The sequence below is a fragment of the Pithys albifrons genome, chromosome Z (genome assembly GCF_047495875.1).
Source record: "Pithys albifrons albifrons isolate INPA30051 chromosome Z, PitAlb_v1, whole genome shotgun sequence".
Taxonomy (NCBI): domain Eukaryota; kingdom Metazoa; phylum Chordata; class Aves; order Passeriformes; family Thamnophilidae; genus Pithys; species Pithys albifrons.
Window position 1 is genome coordinate 62,599,848 of NC_092497.1, and position 20,484 is coordinate 62,620,331.

Consider the following 20,484-nt stretch of genomic DNA (forward strand, 5'->3'; position numbering starts at 1 on the left):
GGCAAACTTATCCACTGTGGAAGCCAGTGTTGGGAAGGGCTGGGAAGGCGGGTGGTGAGAGGCCTGGAGAAGAGGTACAGGATTTATCAGCTGAGAATGCTTCCAGGAGAAGAAATACCATGAGTTCAGAGGTACCACAACACAATCAGAACATATTTTAAAATCCCTTTGAAATAAGTGTTGTTACTCTTGCAGTTGTCCAGTGCACCCATTCTGCACATAAACTGTCCTTTCCACAATACATTTTCAGTGCAAAGTCTGGATGCTACCCTGCAGTAAATGACTGAAGGGAAATAAAATTTGTCATGAAAGTAGTTTAAAATAGCTGTGCCTGATAAACAAAACCTGCACCAGCCTTTGCATCAAAAAAAGGACAGAGAGTCCAACAAGCTGTCATGAACCTCAGTATTTAAATAATAAGGGGGAGGGTGGGGGGTTGGGGGGGGGGGAAATAAAAACAATAAGAAAAAACACAAAGAAAGGCTATCAAGTTGGGGCTTTTTGCTGTTGTATTGATTGAGCTATTTCCCTGAATTTCCTCTTCACTGTGTCTCTGACTTTCTGTTTCCTGCTGGAGCATCCCATACGGACGCTGACTCAGCTCCTCTTTAGGCCAAGGCTGCAAGACTTTGAGAGGCCCAAGGAATATGTGACTGAGTAAGACTGACTATGCCAGCTGCGTTCTGAGGGTCAGAAAGTCCAGGATCATATCCCATAAGCTTTTTTGAAGGATACAAATAATTCAAGCCTAGAACTCATTTTTGTATTGATGGTTAACACTTTTTCTGCAAGCAGTTAAACTCCATGAAGCATCAGTGACATCTTGCCATCCTTCAGACACCACAGAGATGTGTTGCCTGTCACACCCACCTTGGGGGTACTGATGGAACTTTCAAAGTATTTTAGTTAGTCAGAGTCACTAGATTTCACCAGATTGGTTGAAAACAAAGCCATAAAAGGAAACAGGAAGGCTTATCAGGTAAATTAATTAGATAAATTATTTGCAAGTTAAATTAATTCTAGACAGCATGAATGTTGTGTTGTAAGTCCAGCATAAAATGGAGAACAAACATCAACCACAGAATTAAATGCAAATAGTTCTCTTAGAGGTCCTCTAGTTAAATATCTAACAAAATGACCTTGGTATCATAAGCATGTGAAATTAAATCTAAAGAGAAAATCTAATGTTTAAAGTGAACCTGTCATCAAAATATGTACAGAAAGTAAATTAATCTTCTTCTCATGAGACTTAGCAGAAAAATGCCTTTCCACAAGGAAAAAGCTGTAAGAAATGACACAATATTATTTTAGGAAGGGAAGTCAATTAGGATACTTACATAGTACACTAGAGGTCATTCTTTCTGCTCTCTGAAACCAGACTAAGCTCCATTTGAAAGCTGCCATCTGTGCATGGCAGTTGTGTCTTCCTCTGTTTAATGCTCACTTCCAGAAGGGACATTTCCTTCTCCTCTCTCTGCTGTGTGACACTGGAGCTGCGCTGCCCTGTGGAATGGTGGACTCAGATCCCAACTGTGATCCAGCACTCACTAGGAGAGCAGGGGAGTAATTTTAACACACATAGAGCACAGGGGATTGTTCTTCACCTGGTTTCTGGTTTGGGTCAGATGCTTCCTGAGATGACTTTCCTGTCCATATATACTGCTGTGGGAATATTATATGGTTTCACAGTTCTGATCCTCAGAGACATAACACACCTGCTTCACACAGAGGGGTACCAGCTTTATTGGGTTTTCCTCACAGTCAGTGGAGAAAAACAACTGATATGCTCCTCTTTTTACAATTTCCTCTAGCAGAAACCTCTTAATTGTTGCCAAATGTAAATTAAGTTCTAACAAGGTACCTGATGCTGGGCAACATAACCAGTCACTAAACAGACGTGGAAATAGTTTTGTCTGAACTAAAGGTTATAGAAATGGGTGGTCTGGCTTCTCTTTCGTATTAAGTGACATAGTTAAAGCAGTGAACATAGAATTAGAAATGTTTTTAAAATATTTTTGCAAATAAGCAAGGACATCTAATTAGTTTTAGAAAGTATCTCATTAATGAGTGTAAATAACACAGAGAAAGTAATTAACTAATGCAATGCAAATTGCCTGTTGCCAAATATTTGCAATTCCAGTTTTACCACTAAACTTCAGAGGCAGTTATACACCAAAGGAAAATGAAGGTTAAAATATCATTGAAAGCTCACACATATTTTTATAATCATAAAATGAAAACAATCATCACTCATCAAAAATTATTAATTGCAAATTGCATATCCATGTCCTCAAGCAGCTGAATTTCTTGTAATTGCACAGTCCCAGAGAAGCATTTCTTGAGAAAAGCAGCAGATTTTCCTCTAACGGGTCTAAACCACTCACTATTCATAAAAAGTGGAGTTGTCAGAAATTTCAAGGGTTTCTTTCTTCTTGCAAAATGTATCCTGCTCATTTCTGAAAGAAATAAGAAATCTTGGGGAAGAAAAAGAACTCTAATAATTCTAGAAAAGCTTACATTTTTTGCTTTCTGATCAAGCCATGCCACAGTTCCAGTTGTGCTGTCAAATCAGCTACATTAGTCTTCATGACAGTATTTAAAAATCCTGAGAACTCCTTTAATGCTTGGAAAAACATACTCTGGTTTGTTGTTTGGTTGGGGTTTTTTTTAATTATAAATTTGACCCAGCACTGCAGTTATGGAAGCAGAAGGAGCAATAAAATACAGTTGAAATTTTCTTAGACTAGATAGAAATACTGAAGCTGAGAAAAGAAAGGAAAATAAAAGCTGTCAGACAAAAAGACTCCTTAGTGGTAGAAGAAATGTGGCTACTGGGGGGTTAAGAAGGAAGGACTGAGCCCATCATTTACCTGCAAGGCAAGGCCATGTTCTCACCCTTTTTTATGCATATTTATAAATATATATGCTTTGCTGCCATCATTAATTGGGGGTGGGCAGAGGGTACAGTGTCAGGGGTATCTGGAAAACGTACAAATAATAAAAATATAAAAATTAGGAAGAATAGCAACACCTCACTCATTCTCACAGTGTTGGTTGAATGCTTGTAATCTAGAATCTCACAAGCACAGGGCACATCCCATTCAAGGAATGAATCATTCACTGTGTGCTGAAAGATGCAGATTTTTTACCAACTACTTTACAGAAGGACATACTTTTGTTGATTACGCTATTCAGGGAACAACTCTAGAGAAAGATGTTGCTGTCCAGTGAAATTTAAGTAGGAAAATGGCATCAGTGTTACCTAGATAAAGAAGATGTGATTTACTATTGTGTTTATACAGATTTAAATGCAGCATAAATACCAAAGCCAAAGCAGCTGACATATACTTGCTACAGATTGATTATGGAAGAAAAATGGGAAAGAATCTTTCATAATTTCTACAAAAAACCTGAGACAGTTCTCATAGCTCATAGTAGAAGTATTTCCTATTACATCAGTAGATATAGATCTGACTCACATCCTAGTAAATCTCTCTCTCACGCAGTAATGTCCACACCTTTTAAGCACTCTCATATCCAACATGCCAACACATAATTGGTTAACCAACTCACCTTGCATACATCACAGCCTCTCATTGGCTACAAGTCACCACACATACTCCAGGCAGCTCTGTTCTCTTTAAGGTAGAACCTCCAAACAGCTTTCCTTAAGGGATGCACTTACACTCACGCCTACATATTAGTGTTCTGAGTTTTTCTGGAGAGAGGAGTATGTTAATACCAGCAGCCAGCAAATGAGCATTTTTTATCTAAGGGTTCCAGTGCACAGAAATCAAGTCGTGGAACTCTTTGTAAAAACTAAGGAATAAAGGTGGATGAAGGGTGTTATGTTAATTTTCTCCAAGCACATTTTTTTCCTATTTCAAATCAGCATAAAACCAAAAAGTGTGTAATTGTTCAAGAAAGGAATCAAATGGGAAAATGACCAGGTTTTTCTGACAGACTCCATTTTGAGGGTTTGACTTAAAAGTTGTTGTACCAAGAAAAAAAATCAACAGTTAGCCTGTGATATAACATTAAAAAATTGAAGACATGAAATTAAATTTTTTACATGAAAAAAATCAGTAACTTTTGTGGAAAAAAAAAGTATTTGTTCTCTCCAGAATAATTTTCTTTATTTTTGGGTTTGGGCGGTGGGGTGGGGTGGGATGGTGTTGGTTAGTTGGGGAGGGGGTGGGGGTGTGAGGTTTTTTTAGTGGTGTTTGTTTATTTTTTTGTTCTTTTGTTTTGGTTTTGTGTTTCATTTTTTCCCCCTAATGATGTCTACATCTAATGGTAATACTGAGAAGCCATTTAAAACATATTTCTACATTATGAATAGAAATGCTAGCAGCAATCTTTTAATGGTATAATGTTCAGTGTTTCAACCCTGTTGCTTATTAATACATTCCATTCTTTAGCTTCCCCTGAAAAATTCTTTTTTTGTTCCTCATTCACATAACTGAACTTTAATGTTTTATCCCAAAAGTTTTCTGAAACTTCTGATCAATTTAAACTTATCATCAGTGGCAAATAATAAAATTGTTCTGGATTATAAGTATGTTATTTTTTAGTTACAAGAATGACTTTTGAATTATATGGTCAGAATGTCAAGCAAGCACACTGATAAAAGTAACTTGTGCTTCTTTAAGAATTGAATATTTGTTTAAATAATAGTATAAATAATATTTATTCTAATTAAAATACTTTAATATGTTAATTTAGAACAGTAGGTTTCATCATTATTGTTAAAATATTTTGATTTTCATTTACAGAAGTGTGGCTTTTATTAGGGATATGTAGTTTTATGATAAAGATTTTGATGTCTATCACTCTCCCAGTTTTTCAACTACATTTAATTTCGTTTTATGTGATTTTGATGTTTTTAGTGACCAGCATTTTCAAAAAAGTGTGGTTTTCTTTTAATCTGGAAAAACAAATTATCAGAATATTTTCCACTCTCCACAGTTTTCCCACTTTTTGTAAATCTTGCTCTTTCTCCCAAGTCCCCCAAAGGAACCATCCCCTCTGCCCTTGCCTCCCCAGCTGAGGCTGTGACACTGTGATTGTCCCCAGCCCCACCGCACAGGACCAGGGACTCCAAGCTCATGGTCTGCTGTAGGCTGAGGGACTCAAGGAAAACCACCAGTGCCCCTCGACAGGAAGCAAGCCCAGGGGTTCCTCTGGGGCAAGAAGAGAGCCAAGGGAAAACCTAAACACCAGGAGTTTTCTCTAAGGAATTGCGGGGCAACAGGGGAAGGGAAAGATTCTCATTTTAAAACAATTTGCAGTACAAAATTAATTAAAAAATAAACCACAAAATCTTGAAAATAAATAAGCAAGGCTGATTTCTTTAAATAATTTCATTAAAATTCTTTTCCAGCTAAACATCATCCCATATATTGGCAAACAATATAAGTTTGCAAGATTTTTCTCTTTATATTTCTGAAGTTTAAAACTGAAATAAAAAGCTTCAGTGCAAATGTGCATTCCTTGAATTTTGGTTTTCTTAAACTGATGTTTCAAAATTAAAATTTAGGTTGAGCCTGAAACATTCAGCTGACTGACAAAAGTGTCAAAACCACCCTGTAGTTTCCTCAGTAGCTCTCAATTTCAGTGGAAGAAGTGGTGATTTGAACCACTACTGGATGTAAAATTCAAGCAAAATGTACATATGTCTTTAGTAGTCTTACAATGAACATAGAAACTACCAGAAATACTCCAAATGGTCACTAAATAGTGGTCTCTGTGGCTTTGCAGGTTTTTCTGTACAGCAACAGCAAGGCTGGGCCTCATTGTCCTGATCATACAGCTTTTGTGGTTAAATTCTTTCAGTTGCAGTAATTAATGAAGGTACATGGCAAAAGAAACAAAGACAAAAAAGGCTGAAGTGTCATCATGTCCACAGGTATAAAAGTAACCACTGACTGGGAAAAATGGAACCAGCATGTCCTTGCTTGCTAGCCAGGCCACTCTTTAGATATCACAGTAATTCTCCCTCCAAGAGTGGATAATTTCGGAGGTGGAGTATTAGGTGAAACACACCACTGATCTGCCAACCTCATTTTTGTGTGACGTTTAACATCCTTGGCCTCTACTGTGTTCAGCAAATATAAAAATGTCCAGGGCATCTTGGAGCATGAGTGAACAGCGAGACAAGCTTTTGTCTCTTCCATGTTTCAAACTTACCATTAGAGGTTTAATGACTGACATAATTATGATACAGTGCTTGTGAGATTTCAGGTCATTAACCTCCTCTGCCATGTGTAAAATGGAAAAACTCTGTGGTAACTATTATAGGTACAATATACAGAAATAATTAATACTTATTAGACAAGTCACAGTGAAAATATGCAAACATCAGCAGGGGCTGAGACTGACTCTGGCTCTGGACAGCTGTGCAAGGCCCTGCTGCCAACCCAGGAGAGCAGGATATTCCTCCATGTGGAAAGTGCACATTGGAGAGCTGGGATCTTTGTAGGTCCCCTGAAGTGTCTGCCCATTCTAGATGGACAACCCACATTTATACAGTCTGCTACCACTTCCAGCTAGTCTGGAATTGCTGCCTCCAGTTGCCTTTTCACCTTGCAAAATGATGGTCAAAATCTGCCTCTTCTTGCAGAAACATAAAAAAATAATTTTTCTGGTATGAACTCTATTGAAGCATTATTTTACTGACCAAAGGAGCTGTTATCAACATTGTGATGCTTGTATAATAAAGGGGAACTCAATGACTGAATTCCTTTACACCTGACCTGTGACAATCAGAGAGCTCTGGAACAGGGCCCTACTCTTGAGCATTACTTCTCATCCACCCCCACGTGGAAATAGATTTAATGGAGAAGAAGCAAAGGATGCATCAGCACAAATCCTTTATTTACATTTTCTCTCAGACAATCTACACCAATATATGGGGAGGTGAGGGGGGGGGGTGGCGGGGAGGGGAGTGTGTGCAATGAAAATTCCTGTGGACTTTCTGGGTTTTTTGAGGTATTTACCTCAGATGTGTTCTGCCAGCAGTTCCCAGCTAAGTCTCCCAGTAACCACAAACATTTCATCTCACTAAAGTAAAGGCTCAGTGACCTTTTAGTTGGACGTGCCCAGCTGGATCCTACTGTTTGCATTAGAGAAGGGTGTCCAGCTGAATCACCTACCTCACAATTCCTTCAAGCTTTACGCCATTTTTGGCTTGGGCTGCTTCAATCACCTGGAAGTCTTAGTTAAAACCACTGTTTTCTGCCCCAGTTCCTACAACACTGTTGTCCACATGGAGGATCAGTTCTTTGCTTACCAACATCCCTTTCTTCAACAAGAACACAACAAAACAATAGCGGGAGATAATTAAACACAAATGAGTTTGGTAAATCTGATCAATCTTTTTAGTCCTCTTGAAAGTAACATTTTGTAAATGTCAGATGGCAGGAAGGCAGGACTTGCATAAGGACTATGTAAAAGACATGTTTCACTCCAGACAAAAAACTTACTAATCTATTACCATAAATCCTCTTAAATGATTAAAATGAATTAGAATACAGCTTAGACCTTGTAAGCGTTAATTCAAATTTTAATGAAAGGAATCAGTATTGATTGTGGCTGCAAGAAATGCCAACATCTTTTCTGAAACTGCCTATTTATAAATGGATAATAAAGGTGTATTACAAGTTCATCTAGACTAAAGAATATGGCTATACAGTGACTTTCTCAGTGATATCCATGTATGACATGCTCATTCATTTCATGGAGCCCTTTCAGACCATGATGATGAGTTTTCTTCTTGAAAAGATTTCACCAAAACCTACGATCCCGAGGGTCTCCTGATACGTTTCACCTCCTGCAGTTTTCAGTCCACAGGACAAGCCTAATCTAAATAAAACTCATTGACTCTGTGTAGTGTAAATGTCAGCCCTAAATGTTTTGCTATGCAGTTCCACAACTTTTACTCCACAGTGCATGCTTATATATATAAATATACATATACCCTTGTGTTACTCCTGATAAGTATGATCTGGACTTGATTTGAGCCGGATCCATAGTTGTGAAAAACACAGATAATCAGACAGTACTATACTGCCTATAAGTAGTGTATAATTATAGAAAACTGCCTGATTTTATTGCCTGTCAAGATTAGCAGTTGGAATAGTGCTATTAAAATCAGGCCATAATTCTGTTGCCCTATACTACAGAACGCAGATTCCAAAAGTTCTTGACACAACCACCAACATCAAGGAGAGCTGAAAAATGTTTCTGTACTCATTCCAGTGTTCCTCTCTGTTGGCTTTTTTTCAGGCCTTTTTAGTAAAAGAGTCTCTTTTTTTTGCTTCATTTTGTAAGGTACTTTAGGTAAGTCCCTTGTAGTCTATATAGCCAGTTGGAGACAGTGCTGGGTTCACCCTAGGCAGCAACTAAGCCCCCACCCAGTTGCTTGCTCAATCTCTGTCAGAGGGATAGGAAAGAGAATTCACACCATCAAAAACCAGAAAAGCTTATGGGTTCACATAAAAGCCATCTAATAAATAAAGGCGGAATAAAGGAGGAAAAAGAAAACAGATGCAAAGGCAGCAACCCACAACCTTCCTTCAGCAAACAGTCTCCAAGCAGTGCCTACTTAGGCAAAAACTCCTCTCCCCCTCCTGCAGTTGCACTGATGAGCATAATACTGTGTGATAATGGAGTATGATACATATGGAAATGATAGGAAATACAGCTTTGTTCACTTTAAGTTGATTTTCCTGGCTGTGCCAAATCCCCTCACCTCGTGAAACTCCACCTGCTCTCTGAGAGAGCAGGGAGAAGCAAAGAAGGTGTTAATGTTGTGCAAACACTGTACAGTAGGACACCAGCGTTGTCTGTTCGTTCCAGATCTGAAACACAGACCCATACTAGTGTAAGAAAGAATGCTCCACCCCAGCCCAGTGCAGTACAAGAACATTATTGCTTGTTTCATTTAAAACTCTTAATTGGCAGAGAAGCTTTTAACCAAGTGTTTTTAAAATTTTCCCAGAACTGTAATGCCTCAGTGAGACTGCCATTTGCACCTTTGAGTCACCTTCGCTCCTTTTCGCTCATCCATTCACAGACAGACCCCTGCTGTCAATATAGAACGTCACACTGAGAGTTTACTGACACCAGGAGTTCTCAGGCACCTGAATATTCAAGGAATTTCAAAAGACTATGACAGTAATCACCTGGGGAAGGCAGAGGCTATTTTGAGGAAAGAAAACAGCAGCACCCCTGTGGAGGCGTTTTACCATGTCATAAGTCAAAGCTGGATACTATGTTGAACATGGGAATCTGTCAGTAAGAGTAAGGGAAGACACCAGATGTAAAAGGACATGTTATAAATGATACATGAGGTATCTGTCGTGATGTTGTTAAAATTAGAGCTGGTCTTTAACATTTCATAGAGGACAAAGCTATGTCTGCTTTTGTAACTGAATTCCTGACACTGCAGGATAGACAGCAACTGCTTCCTTACATCCCATGTGGAAACATAAGGTGGCATGTAGTAATTTTCATGGGTGTTCTTGTCACTCGAGACAGCTCAAAGTTTTAAGCTTTGTTTTGCAGTGTTCTCATTTTCATGAGCTGCATACAGAGAGCTGAGAAATTTCTCTGTTTGAAAAGAGAGTTTCAATACGAATTTTAATTACAGCATTTGTGTTAAACAGTCAAAAAAACCGTTCAAGGCCAAAAACACACATTCAACAAAATCTGCTCTTCTAAATCCCACAGAACCTCTGAAAGCTGTCTTCCCAAGTCTTGAGTTACTAAATATCAGGGTTGATTCAACTGGAGATGGTCAGGTTCCATGGCCACTGCATAAAGCCCTTCCCTCATAAGAAGTGTGAACAGCTTGTCCCTTTTAATTGTACACAGGTACAATCAAAACTCAATTCTGATTCAGAGTACTGACAGGCTAAGTGTGAGAACTGAACCATTAGCGTAAACAATGCATAAAGCAGCAAGGAGAGGATTTGGCAAGTGACAGTCAAGCTTATCTGACTGACTGCCAGGAATAAAAAAAGAGGAAGGAGGATATACCATATCCAGTACCTTCCCCACCTTTTTAATGCAGAACATTGTATTCTATCCTGCAAAAGTTTTCCAATGGGACACTATTTTCAATTGTGTCTCACTGTTTAGAGTTAAAAAACTCTTAATGCTCCTGAAAATGTTATTTTTAACACATTGTGAACTAAATAGTCAAGGGTTAATGCAATTTTTTTACAAAATCTACTCTACCTGGCTGCTTTCAGGCTTTCCTGGGTTGTAGAAAGTCTGAGTATATTGTGAAGTGTTCAGTGTCATCACAAAAAGACACTGTAGTCTGATCAAAATAAAGTTTCTCCAAATTAGTTAGCTGTGTAGTTTGAGCTTCCTAATCTTGATTGTAGATGGAAATTGCTGGCAACAGATAAAATTCCTTTTTAATGTAGTGCTGGTCAACTTTTCACAGCATAGGACAGCTGTCATCCTGGCAGATTATTGAGTTGCACCATAATGCACAGATCCATCCAAAGCAAATATAATTCACTCACAAATAAATGCCTAGTAAATAGTTGAAATTGAATCCTAAAATATTTTGTTCTTTTGTTAGACCAGCTTTTTGTTTCGTGGCCAGTTTGCACACATGATTCCTGTGTTCCTTATTACTAGATTCAGGGCTGAAGTGGTTGCATGTAAAACCAAATGTGTAGTGCAAAGTAGAGTTACTGACATATTGTGATGTGCTCAAAGTTTAAGCCTTCTAAACACGAAGCCCATCTGTTCCACATGACATAGAACTAAGTTGTGACTAAGATGTATTTGCACCTTTGAAATATTTTGGCCAATTCTGAATAGTTATTTTTGCCAAGAAAGTTGCAGTTTAAAATTGTAAAAGATTTGAAATCAAGCATGTTTTGAATTATGTTATTTTCAGTTAAAAAAAAAAAAGAAATTGCTTTCTTTTCTAAACTATTTTAAGCATTGGAAATAAATTGTGAATTGTTCACATAAATAGGGGAATGGAAGTGGAATTTATGAGATTTATGTTATTTTTTTAAATCTGAGCTTTTATCTCCAGCAAAATTTTAGCAGTAAGGATGCAACCTGTCTCATTTTGTAGGTAGAATTTTTTAAAATGAGCATTTGTTAATAAAACATTGGCTAGTTTTGATGAGGCAGTCACACACAAGCCTGTTTTAAATAGGAGATTAATCCTTGTTTTTCATTTTCATTTTCTAAAGTATGATAAGCCAGTTGAATTACAAACTTAGTAATGTGTGCTAAGACCTTTATTACAAAGTTGTAAATGAGCTGCTTTGTGTATCTCCTTGCATTTCCCTTCTTTTTACAAAGGCTCATTGCAAAAAAAAATTCATGCAGCTAAGGATAAACACCAATAAAAGCCAAATATCAACCAGGGAGATGTTCTTGGTGTCTCTTTTGTCTCGCCCCTAATTAGGGGGCATGAGAAGTTTAAGCACAGGGATTTAAAAACAAACAGAGAAACCACCAGGGAGCAGACAGCAGATACAGGCACTTTCACTATGATCTTGCGCTGACAGCTATTTATGAAGTAAACTCTGTGCAACACTAAACCATTCATCACTGCTCTCCTGCTGCTGCAGAGCAGCGAGTGGCAGCTGTGCTGCATCCCTGGGGCTGCTGAGGCTGTGCAGAGTCTGATCAGAAAACCTGTTGGCACCCCCAGCAGGTTTCCTGAAGGAGTCAAACGGAGATAAGGAGCACCCAGCGAGCAGCCAGGCAATCACACTCGGTCCATCAGCAGGCAGGTGTCTGCAACAGTGACTGATGGTGGCATTCCAGCTCTCTGGAGATGGCATGTCAGCCGTAACGGGGTCAGACTGTCTTTGCCGCAGTCTGGAGACCCTGATTAAAAAATGCCACACTGCGCTTTCCTCACCCGACTGAGGCTGCCCTTGGGCACTACAGGCAGTCGTTCAAGCAACGCTTATGCCAGCTGCGTGATAGAGATCATTAAGCACAACAAAAAGCAAATTACAAGAACTGCCACATCAAATCAGACAGTGTTTCACTAAGTCCTGCATCACAGCTCTGCCCACAGCCCGTTCCAGAGGCTTCAAAGCAAAGTGAGAGAAACCACGGTGCTGGAACGCTGTGGTGTGAGGTTTCCAGAAGGAAAGTACGACTGGAGTGTCAGCTCCCTCTCTGAACCCGAAAAGGAATGCAGTTCTGGTGCTTAGGGTCACAGCTGCTGAGGCAGAAGGAAGTGAGCTTAATTCCCTGTGAACATATCAGTGTTCCATGATCACCTCTGGAGGGAAGAGGCAGAGAAGGAAGATGGTTTAATACTACCTCACCTGCCCAGCACTTCTGCTTAAATTAGGCATTTGGAATGTCTTTCCTTGGTCCCACCATCTGTTTTCTCTAGTTGTTGCATGCAATCAGTGATATTTAACTTCCTCAGAGGACTGAGATAAGGATAAAATTCTGAAAGATGTTCAAGTTTGCAAACTCTTTTGCCATTAGGAAAAATAACAAAAATAAATACCAGAGAAAGGGATTTGCACCAGGTCTCAAAGCACTTCACATAAGATATTGGAAGGCATTTTCTCTCTGTCATACAGAAAGCCAACATTTCTTCCTGGATTTAGAGTAAAACTCTTGTAACTGTAAATGTCCCTCCTTCCCTATAGACACCAAATTTGTTTTGAAATTCAAGCACTTATTTAGCCTTGAAGACACACAGAATGAAAAGTGGTTGACTTGGATGTCTATTACATTGTTTGTGTTTTGTGTTTATCCACTCTAACTCTTGCTGGTTCCAGGTGTTTGCATTATGACAAGAACAATCTTCTCATGAGGCCAAATGCACCAAAAAAGATTCACAGCACCATGTTCTAAGGCCAAGATTTTAAAACTAATAGTAATCCAAATACCTGATTTCAGGTGTTTAAACAGCTACTTTTCTAAGCAGACAGAATTTGTGGCATTTGACTGAACCTTCTTCAGTAGCTGAAAGTTGGATACTCCACAAGGAAGCCATCCAGAATTTCAGGTGGTCTTGAAAGACTTGACTTTCCAGCGTATATCTTTTCTGGACACATGTGGATAGCAGACCAGCAAAGCTGTTTCTCACAGCAGATAGGAAAAAACACTGAATTTCAGAAGGAAACAGTTATTTTAATTGAAACTGCATACTACGTACTACTGAGCTAACATATATAAATATTACATATATAAATACTACATATATAAATATGTAAGCTGAGTTTAAAATTTGTTCCAATCTAGAGCAAACACAAACTGCCACTTCACACTAATTGGAATTGGCATGATGTTTTCAGCATTCATATCCCCAGACAGGAAGATGCTAATGAGAACAAGCTTTAAAATCAGCATTAGCATCATTTCTGGCAAGTAGAAGTGCAATTTTGAGGTTCATCCCAGCATTAGCAGCGCAAACAAAAGCCAAGCATTATACCAAGTCTTAAATTAGAAAGATAAAAAGAAGCAAACCAGCCACAAACCAAACAAACCTCACCAGAACACACTAACAGCAAGAGTTTTCAAACAATCTGCTTTTCACCCCACTTGTCAGCAGAGATTTAAAGCAGTGGTACAAGATGACTCAGCATTAACCTTTTTCTGCTTCTACCTGCAAGACCCTTGCAGAATTACTACTGTCATCGCATCCTTCCTCAATCCAACAAAGTCACACAGCAATTTATTCCTGCTGATTTGCAGATGTCCCACACCTGGCTTCGAGGAGCATCCCAGGGGAGCACCGTTGCAGCGGTTGCTGGGAAGTGCCACAGGGACACCCTCTTGATATGGAACACCCTGCTGGATGTGGGACACCCCCCTAGTACATCATGATGTCAACAGGGAGCCTGCACAGCAGAGAGAAGGATTGGGTTTTCCCTTTCAGCCTGGAACATTTAGGGGGGAAAGAGGGGGCTAAGCATTAAACTCTGACCAGTTACCACATCTGGCCAGAGTGGGGCAGGTTGTGAAATTGACTCCAAAATTCTCGAGAATTTGGGAATGGGCAGCTGGATCCTGTCACTCATGGGGATGTCGCAATAGGTGTGGGATTCACAGGAACGTTGCAAATTCTACAGGACCCACAGAGGTATTGCAATGGGTGAGGACCCACAGGTGATGTTGCAATAGGTACAGGACCTATAAGGGATGTCACAGTGGGATATTGTAACAGGTGATGGATCTACAGAGATATCATGATAAGTGATGGACCTACAGGGATGTCGTGATGGGTGAGGGACCCAGAGGAGTTTTGTGATAGGTGCAGGACCCACAGGTATGTTGTGAGAGGTGTGGGACCCACAGGGACATCAAGATGAGTGTGGGACCCACAGGTGTGGCACAATAGGTGTAGGACCCACATCCCATCTGACTCTCCCCTATATAGACTGCTCCAAAATTCAGTTAATTCCTTAGAATCACTGCCCCCTTTTCAACCCTCAACCAGTGTCTCCGGGGCGGGCAGACCCAAAGCTGTCTCGTTTTGTCCCAGAACTAATGAGAAAAATCCTAGCTAAGAATTCTGGAAAAGACAGCCTGGCTCTCAGCCCTTCAAAAAAACCCTTTAAAGAGCTTAAACACATGCATCTGGAATTAGGAAAAATGACTTTTCTTAAAAGAAAAGCAAATAAAAATTGATCTTTCCTTAAAAACCCACCACAACAACAGCAACAAAAGCAACAGAAAAGGAGAGCTATTAAGACATTATTCTGCAAAAAACATTTATAAAACTCCAGGTAAGTATGGAGTAAGAACTTTTCCTTAAAATAAAGAGAATAACAGTTTTTTCTTCCTTAAAAAAAAATCCAGAAAAGTACAGATGTTAATTTCTTTTAAAAAAGGTCAAAATACATAATAAGGATTCATTTTTTAACATCAAAATAACAAAAAATAACAATATAAAAAAGGACTTTTTTTGTCTAAAATCAAATAAGAGGATGGGAATTGCCCTCAAAACAAGTGAGAAATGAGTAAAAAATGAGGGGAAAAGGGGGAATTTCCTGAGAATCCAAACATGCAAGGATTAAGGATTTTTTTTCTCTGCAGTAAATGCTGTAAAACAACTCCAACATTGAGGGAAATTCTGGAGTATTTGGACGGGGAGAATGGTGCTGTTTCTCAGCAGAAAAGAAACCCAGGAGCCATCACATCCTGAAATTTCTGAAAGTTACTATTTTGGGAGTAAAAAAACCTATACGAAATGATGAGGGATCCAGAGGTGTCTCCAGAACCCCAAAATTATTCCAAAAAAGTCTTTTCTGAGCTTAAAAACAAAGAAATCTGAACAAGCCAAAAATCCACAACCCATGAACTCCAATTCCCCTTTATAAAAAATCCTGGGAGAGCTCAGAGAGCTTGGGTGGGCGGGAAGTTGGCAAACTCCATGTTTCCGTGTTTCTTTTTGATAAAAGAAGGAGCACGAGAAGGCAAAAGCCAGCATTTTTCGGTGTTTGAGCTCATTTTTAGGCCCTGGTTCTACTGTTCATCAGAATCCAGGTGAGGAAATTTTTATTCTGGTGGGGATTTGGTCATTCCTGGAATTCTGTCTCTTAAAATTCTTTATATTTCATGGGTTTAAGGAAGCTTTCTCTCTTTAAATAACTTAAAAATGCATGGAAAAGGGTAAAAAAATTCAAATTTCATGCAGGAAAAAGAAGGCATAGAATCCTGAATTTGGGCAAAAAAGGGGGCAAAAGGGCAAAGAAATCCTCAGTTTGTGCACACAAAAGGGAAAACACTTAATATTAAATAAAAATTTAAGAAGAATCCATATATATAGAAAATATATGGAAATCAAATTAAAATAAGATGTCAAAAAAGTCAGTTAGAATAGAATTAAAAATTTAAAATTAAATTAAATAAAAATTAAATTGACAACTTCAATTAAAAAGTTCAATCATATTAAATAAGAAATTTAAAAAATAAGTTAAAACCCACCAAAATTAAATGACATGAATACTTAAATTAAACTTCATTAAAATGCCAACTTCCCAAATACTTCCATTCTTTTAAGAAGTGTTTAAAATAACATGTTTTCCTCCTACTTCTCCTACAAAATTCTAGAGAAGAGTTTCTGACTGGTGTTTTAATTTGGAATTTTTTGCCTCCAGAGGCTCTTTCTGCTGCATCATCACTTTGGGTCATTTTCGGAGGAGGTTGTGGGGCTTTTTGTTAGTTTATTTTTGTTTTTAAATTTTCCCCTATTGTTGCAATTTTTTAGGGTCAAGGATGTTACCCTCTGCTGTTTTCCTCCTCCTGATTTTAGGTAAATTCTGAAAAACAGTTGTAATTTCTATCCTATTTAGAGAAGTGATAGACTGACTCATGTTTCCCCTGCTATTTCTTCTGCAGGGTCTGTGGTGGACACCAATACCTCATCCGAGAAAGGTGAATTTGGGGAGGTTTGCCTTAAATACTATTTTTTCCACCTAAATCAAGCTTTTCTCCATTCACTTCATACCATTTTCCCACTATTTCTCCCCAAATCCATGTGTTTCTTAGGAAATTTTCGTGGGGTAATTCCCTCCCACCTCAATTTCACCTTGAACATCCAGTAGAAGACAAACCCATTTTTAGGTGTCCAACAACACAGACACCCCAAATCTGATGTCTTTCACCCCAATATCTATATAGTGGAGTGTTTTGTGGAGGCAAGTTCTCAAATCCTGAATTTGCCACAGGGTCCCTGCTCTATCCCTATGGACCGGATAAGGGCGACCAGACAAACCCCAAAAATGATGATGGGACATCTGAGAGAATCACCCTTTCTGTTCCCTTCACCTTCTATGGCAAAACCCATGAAGCCCTCTTTGTAAGTCACTCAAAATTCAACATTTGGGGGAATTTCTTTAATTTTCCCCCAAATTTTCTTCATTTCTACTTCACTTTCCTTTTGTGTGTCCCTCCCCACCCCAACCCACCACTCCCAAATTGGACTCTGGCTGAGTTCATAGAGGGGTTTATTTTGGGACATTGAAAACTCTTCAGGTGGGTGAGGGGTCTTGATCAGGTTGGGGAGCATTTGTGGGGGTTGGAGGGGCCCGGGGGAGTCTTGTGGGGGAGGTTCTTGGCGGTTGTGTGTGTGGTGAGTGTTGTGGACACCTACAGGTGATGGGTTTTGGGAGGGTCCTGGAGGGGTGGGTCTTTGTGGGGTTGAAGAGTGTTGGGGTGACTTGTGTGTGGAGGGTCTTAGGGGGTTCTATGGGTATTGGGGGGGGGGGACACAGATCCTGTGAATGAGTGTTCCTATGGTTGGTGGATCTTGGGAGGGACTTATGAGTGGTGAGTTTTGGTGGTTTGTTTGGTCCAGCTCCAGGACACCACAACCCACATCAAACTTTTGCACCCCCAACCCCTTTCCCCACCCCTTCCTGGTGCCACCTCCAGGTGAACAACAATGGGGTGATCTCCTTCAACGACCCTGTCAGACAGTACACCGCTGACCCCTTTCCATTGGCGGACGGGCGCACCTTTGTGGCCCCTTACTGGGCAGACGTGGACAATGTGCTGGGTGGGGACATCTTCTACCGCCAGACCACCGACCCGGCACTGCTGGCAGACATCACCCAGGACATCAACCAGTACTTCCCTAAAACCTCCTTCACTGCCACCTGGGCTTTTGTGGCCACCTGGGACCATGTGGCCTACTATGGCTCCATCTCCACAAAGGTGAGGACTGTGGTTGGGGTGTGGAGGTCACTCAATTTTTCTTCTGACCAACTTGGTGGCCTTATGATCCACTTGTGGGTCTTGGTGACCAAGCTCTCTTTGGCCTCCGTGACCCACCCTTTTCCCTCCACGACCCATTCTTGATGTTCATGACCCTTCCTTGACCTCTGTAACCCACCCCTTTACTTCCATGTCCCATCCTTGACCTCCTTGGCCTCTTCTTGACCTCCATGCTCCATCCATGACTTCTGTGACCTTTTCCATAGGGCAACACCTTCCAGGCTGTGCTGACTACTGACTCCAAGACATTCTTCATCATCCTCAACTACTGGGACATCCAGTGGACCACAGGGGCAGCAAGTGACGGGGATGCTGAAACGGGGCTTGGGGGGATCCCAGCACATGTAGGTCGGGAGGAGGAGATTAAGGGGGAGGAGGTTGTCCCACCTAGTTTTCTGGGAATGATGATGAAGGTTAGGGACTAGCCCACAATATTTTTAGTGAGGGTGGAGGTTGTCCTTTTCCATCTTCAGGAGATAATGTTGGCAATGATGATGGTCAGACGTTGGCCCAATTCATCTTCTGGTGATGAGGATGGTGAAGGTCAGAGGTTGGCCCACTATGTTTTGGAGGGAAGTTGAGGTTGTCCCACCCTGCTTCTGGAGATGATCATGCTGGTGAAGGTCATGGATCGGTCCATAACATTTTTGAGAGACACCAATGGCCAGTGCTCACCTCCTAACATAATTTTGGGGTCTCACTACCCCCTTGGCTGTGGTCAGCCCTCACAAACTACCCCCAAATTTTCTAGGCGGGATTCAACAGCGGTGATGACACCAACTTCTACAACATTCCTGGATCCCAAACCGATGCCATCATCAACATCACTGCCACCTCCAATGTTAATGTGCCAGGGCGCTGGGTCTTCCGGGTGGACAACTTCCAGGTGACCGGTGTGGACCCACCCCAGCTGAATGACAACGACTGCTGGTTGTAAGTTAGGATTTGGGGATGGGGGAAGTTGGGAATTGTGACAAAATGTGGGAAATTTGGAGGAAATTTGGGAATTCAAAGGTAGAAGTGGGGATTTTGGGGAATAATGTGTGATTTTTGGAGGAAAGTTGGGAATTTCAGGGAGAGATTGTGAATTTATTAGGGAAAATTGGGAATTTTGGGGGGAGAAGTGGGAATTGGGGAGGAATACTGAGAATTTGGGGAAAAATTGGGAAATTGTTAAAATTTGGAATTGGGGAGGGTGGTAGGGATTTTATGGAATAATTTGCAAATATGGGAGAACACTGTGAATTTTGAGGGGAATATGTGGAAATCTTTTAAAACTGGGAATTTGGGAGAAAACTGAGAATTTTTTTAGGAAATGGGGTTTTTAGGGGAAAGTGATTCTTCCTCTTGGGCTGTTGGTATCTCCTGTAGGTGAATCAAGGGGTCTGGGGTGGAGGAACATCCCCATTGCGACTGTTGTCCCTGATGAAGTCACTGCAAAGGTCAAGGTTGTGTCCACATCTGCCAGAGCAATAAAATCACAGTCAAGACATTGTAGTGTCCATGTCACTGTCATTGTCATGGCACCAGTGGTGACATCATCACACCAGAGTGACCATCACTGTTACCACAGTTCTGGGGGATCTAAGGGGTCTTGGCGAGAAATGTGCCAGAGTTCAGCCGTTTTTGCATTTTTGGGTGTTCATTCCTGAGGTTTTGCATAGTATGAAGTCACGTGTATATAACACACATGCACAACACACAAAATATTCATCTTGACACTCCCATTTCTTCCAGCAAAATATTGCACTCATAACATCCTCTAACACGAAACCACACACATCCAACACTTCACATCCCATGCAAAACAAACAACACAAAAACTATGACAATACCCAAAAGTGTGGCTCCTACAACCCACTCGGATGCAATACAAGACACACAAGACACAACTTTACCTCTGCCCCCACTTCACCCCTATTCCCAGAATCACACAATCATTAAGTTGGAAAAGAACTCCAAGATCATCAAGTCCAGCCTTTGACTGAACACCAGCTGGTCAGCCAGACTAGAGCACTGAGTGCCATGTCCAGTCATTTCTTGAAACACTTCCAGAAACAGTGAGTCCACCATCTCCCTGAGAAGCCCATTCCAGTCCCTGACCACTCTTTCTGTGGAGAAATTGTCATATCCAACCTGATACTCCTGTAGTGCAGCTTGAAACCATTTTCTCTTGTTCTCCTTCTGGTTGCCTGGGAGAAGAGACCAACCCTCATTTGGCTACTGCCTCCCTCCAGGTAGTTCAGAGAATGATAAGGTCTCCCTTGAGTCTGCTCCAGGCTAAACAGCCCCAGCACCCTCAGGTGCATCTCATCAGACGTGCTCCAGAGCCTTTCCCCAGCTCCATTCCCTTCTCCATTCCCTTCTTTGGACATGTTCCAGCACCTCAGTGTCTTTCCTGTCATGAGGCTACAAAAACTGACACCAATATTTGAGTTATGGCCCACCAGTGCCCAGTACAGCAGAACAGTCACTGTTCCTACTGGCCACACTGTTCCTGATCCAAGCCAAGATGCTATTAGCCTTCTTGGCCACCTGGGCACATGCTGCCTCATGTTCAGCTGCTTTTGGCCCTAGCTTTGTCCTCCTCCCCACTTCCTGCTTGTCATTTTGGTACAATTTCAACCTCATCAGCCAAAAATAACCTACCTCTATATTTGGTAATGCCTATTGTTTACATCAGTTTTAATAAAATTCCTGTTTTTCTCTCTATTTTCACTTTTTCAAGCCAAAAATTATGTCAAG

The 20,484-nt window shown here is 40.5% G+C and overlaps 1 protein-coding gene across 2 annotated transcripts; it reads left to right on the top strand.

Annotated features, from left to right (window-relative positions):
- The first annotated feature begins 15,410 nt into the window (after positions 1–15,410).
- On the top strand, positions 15,411–19,231 carry LOC139684735 (sushi, nidogen and EGF-like domain-containing protein 1). Of its 2 annotated transcripts, none has more exons than XM_071580965.1 (8): positions 15,411–15,507; positions 16,232–16,276; positions 16,363–16,398; positions 16,692–16,822; positions 17,398–17,679; positions 17,946–18,083; positions 18,491–18,672; positions 19,111–19,231. In XM_071580965.1, exons 2-8 carry the CDS (start codon positions 16,240–16,242, stop codon positions 19,112–19,114), a joined length of 810 nt encoding a protein of 269 aa, XP_071437066.1. In that variant the 5' UTR covers positions 15,411–15,507; positions 16,232–16,239; the 3' UTR covers positions 19,115–19,231. The 2 variants fall into 2 exon arrangements, with proteins under 2 accessions (XP_071437066.1, XP_071437067.1); XM_071580966.1 differs by having other exon boundaries at positions 17,946–18,035.
- The last annotated feature ends 1,253 nt before the right edge of the window (positions 19,232–20,484 follow it).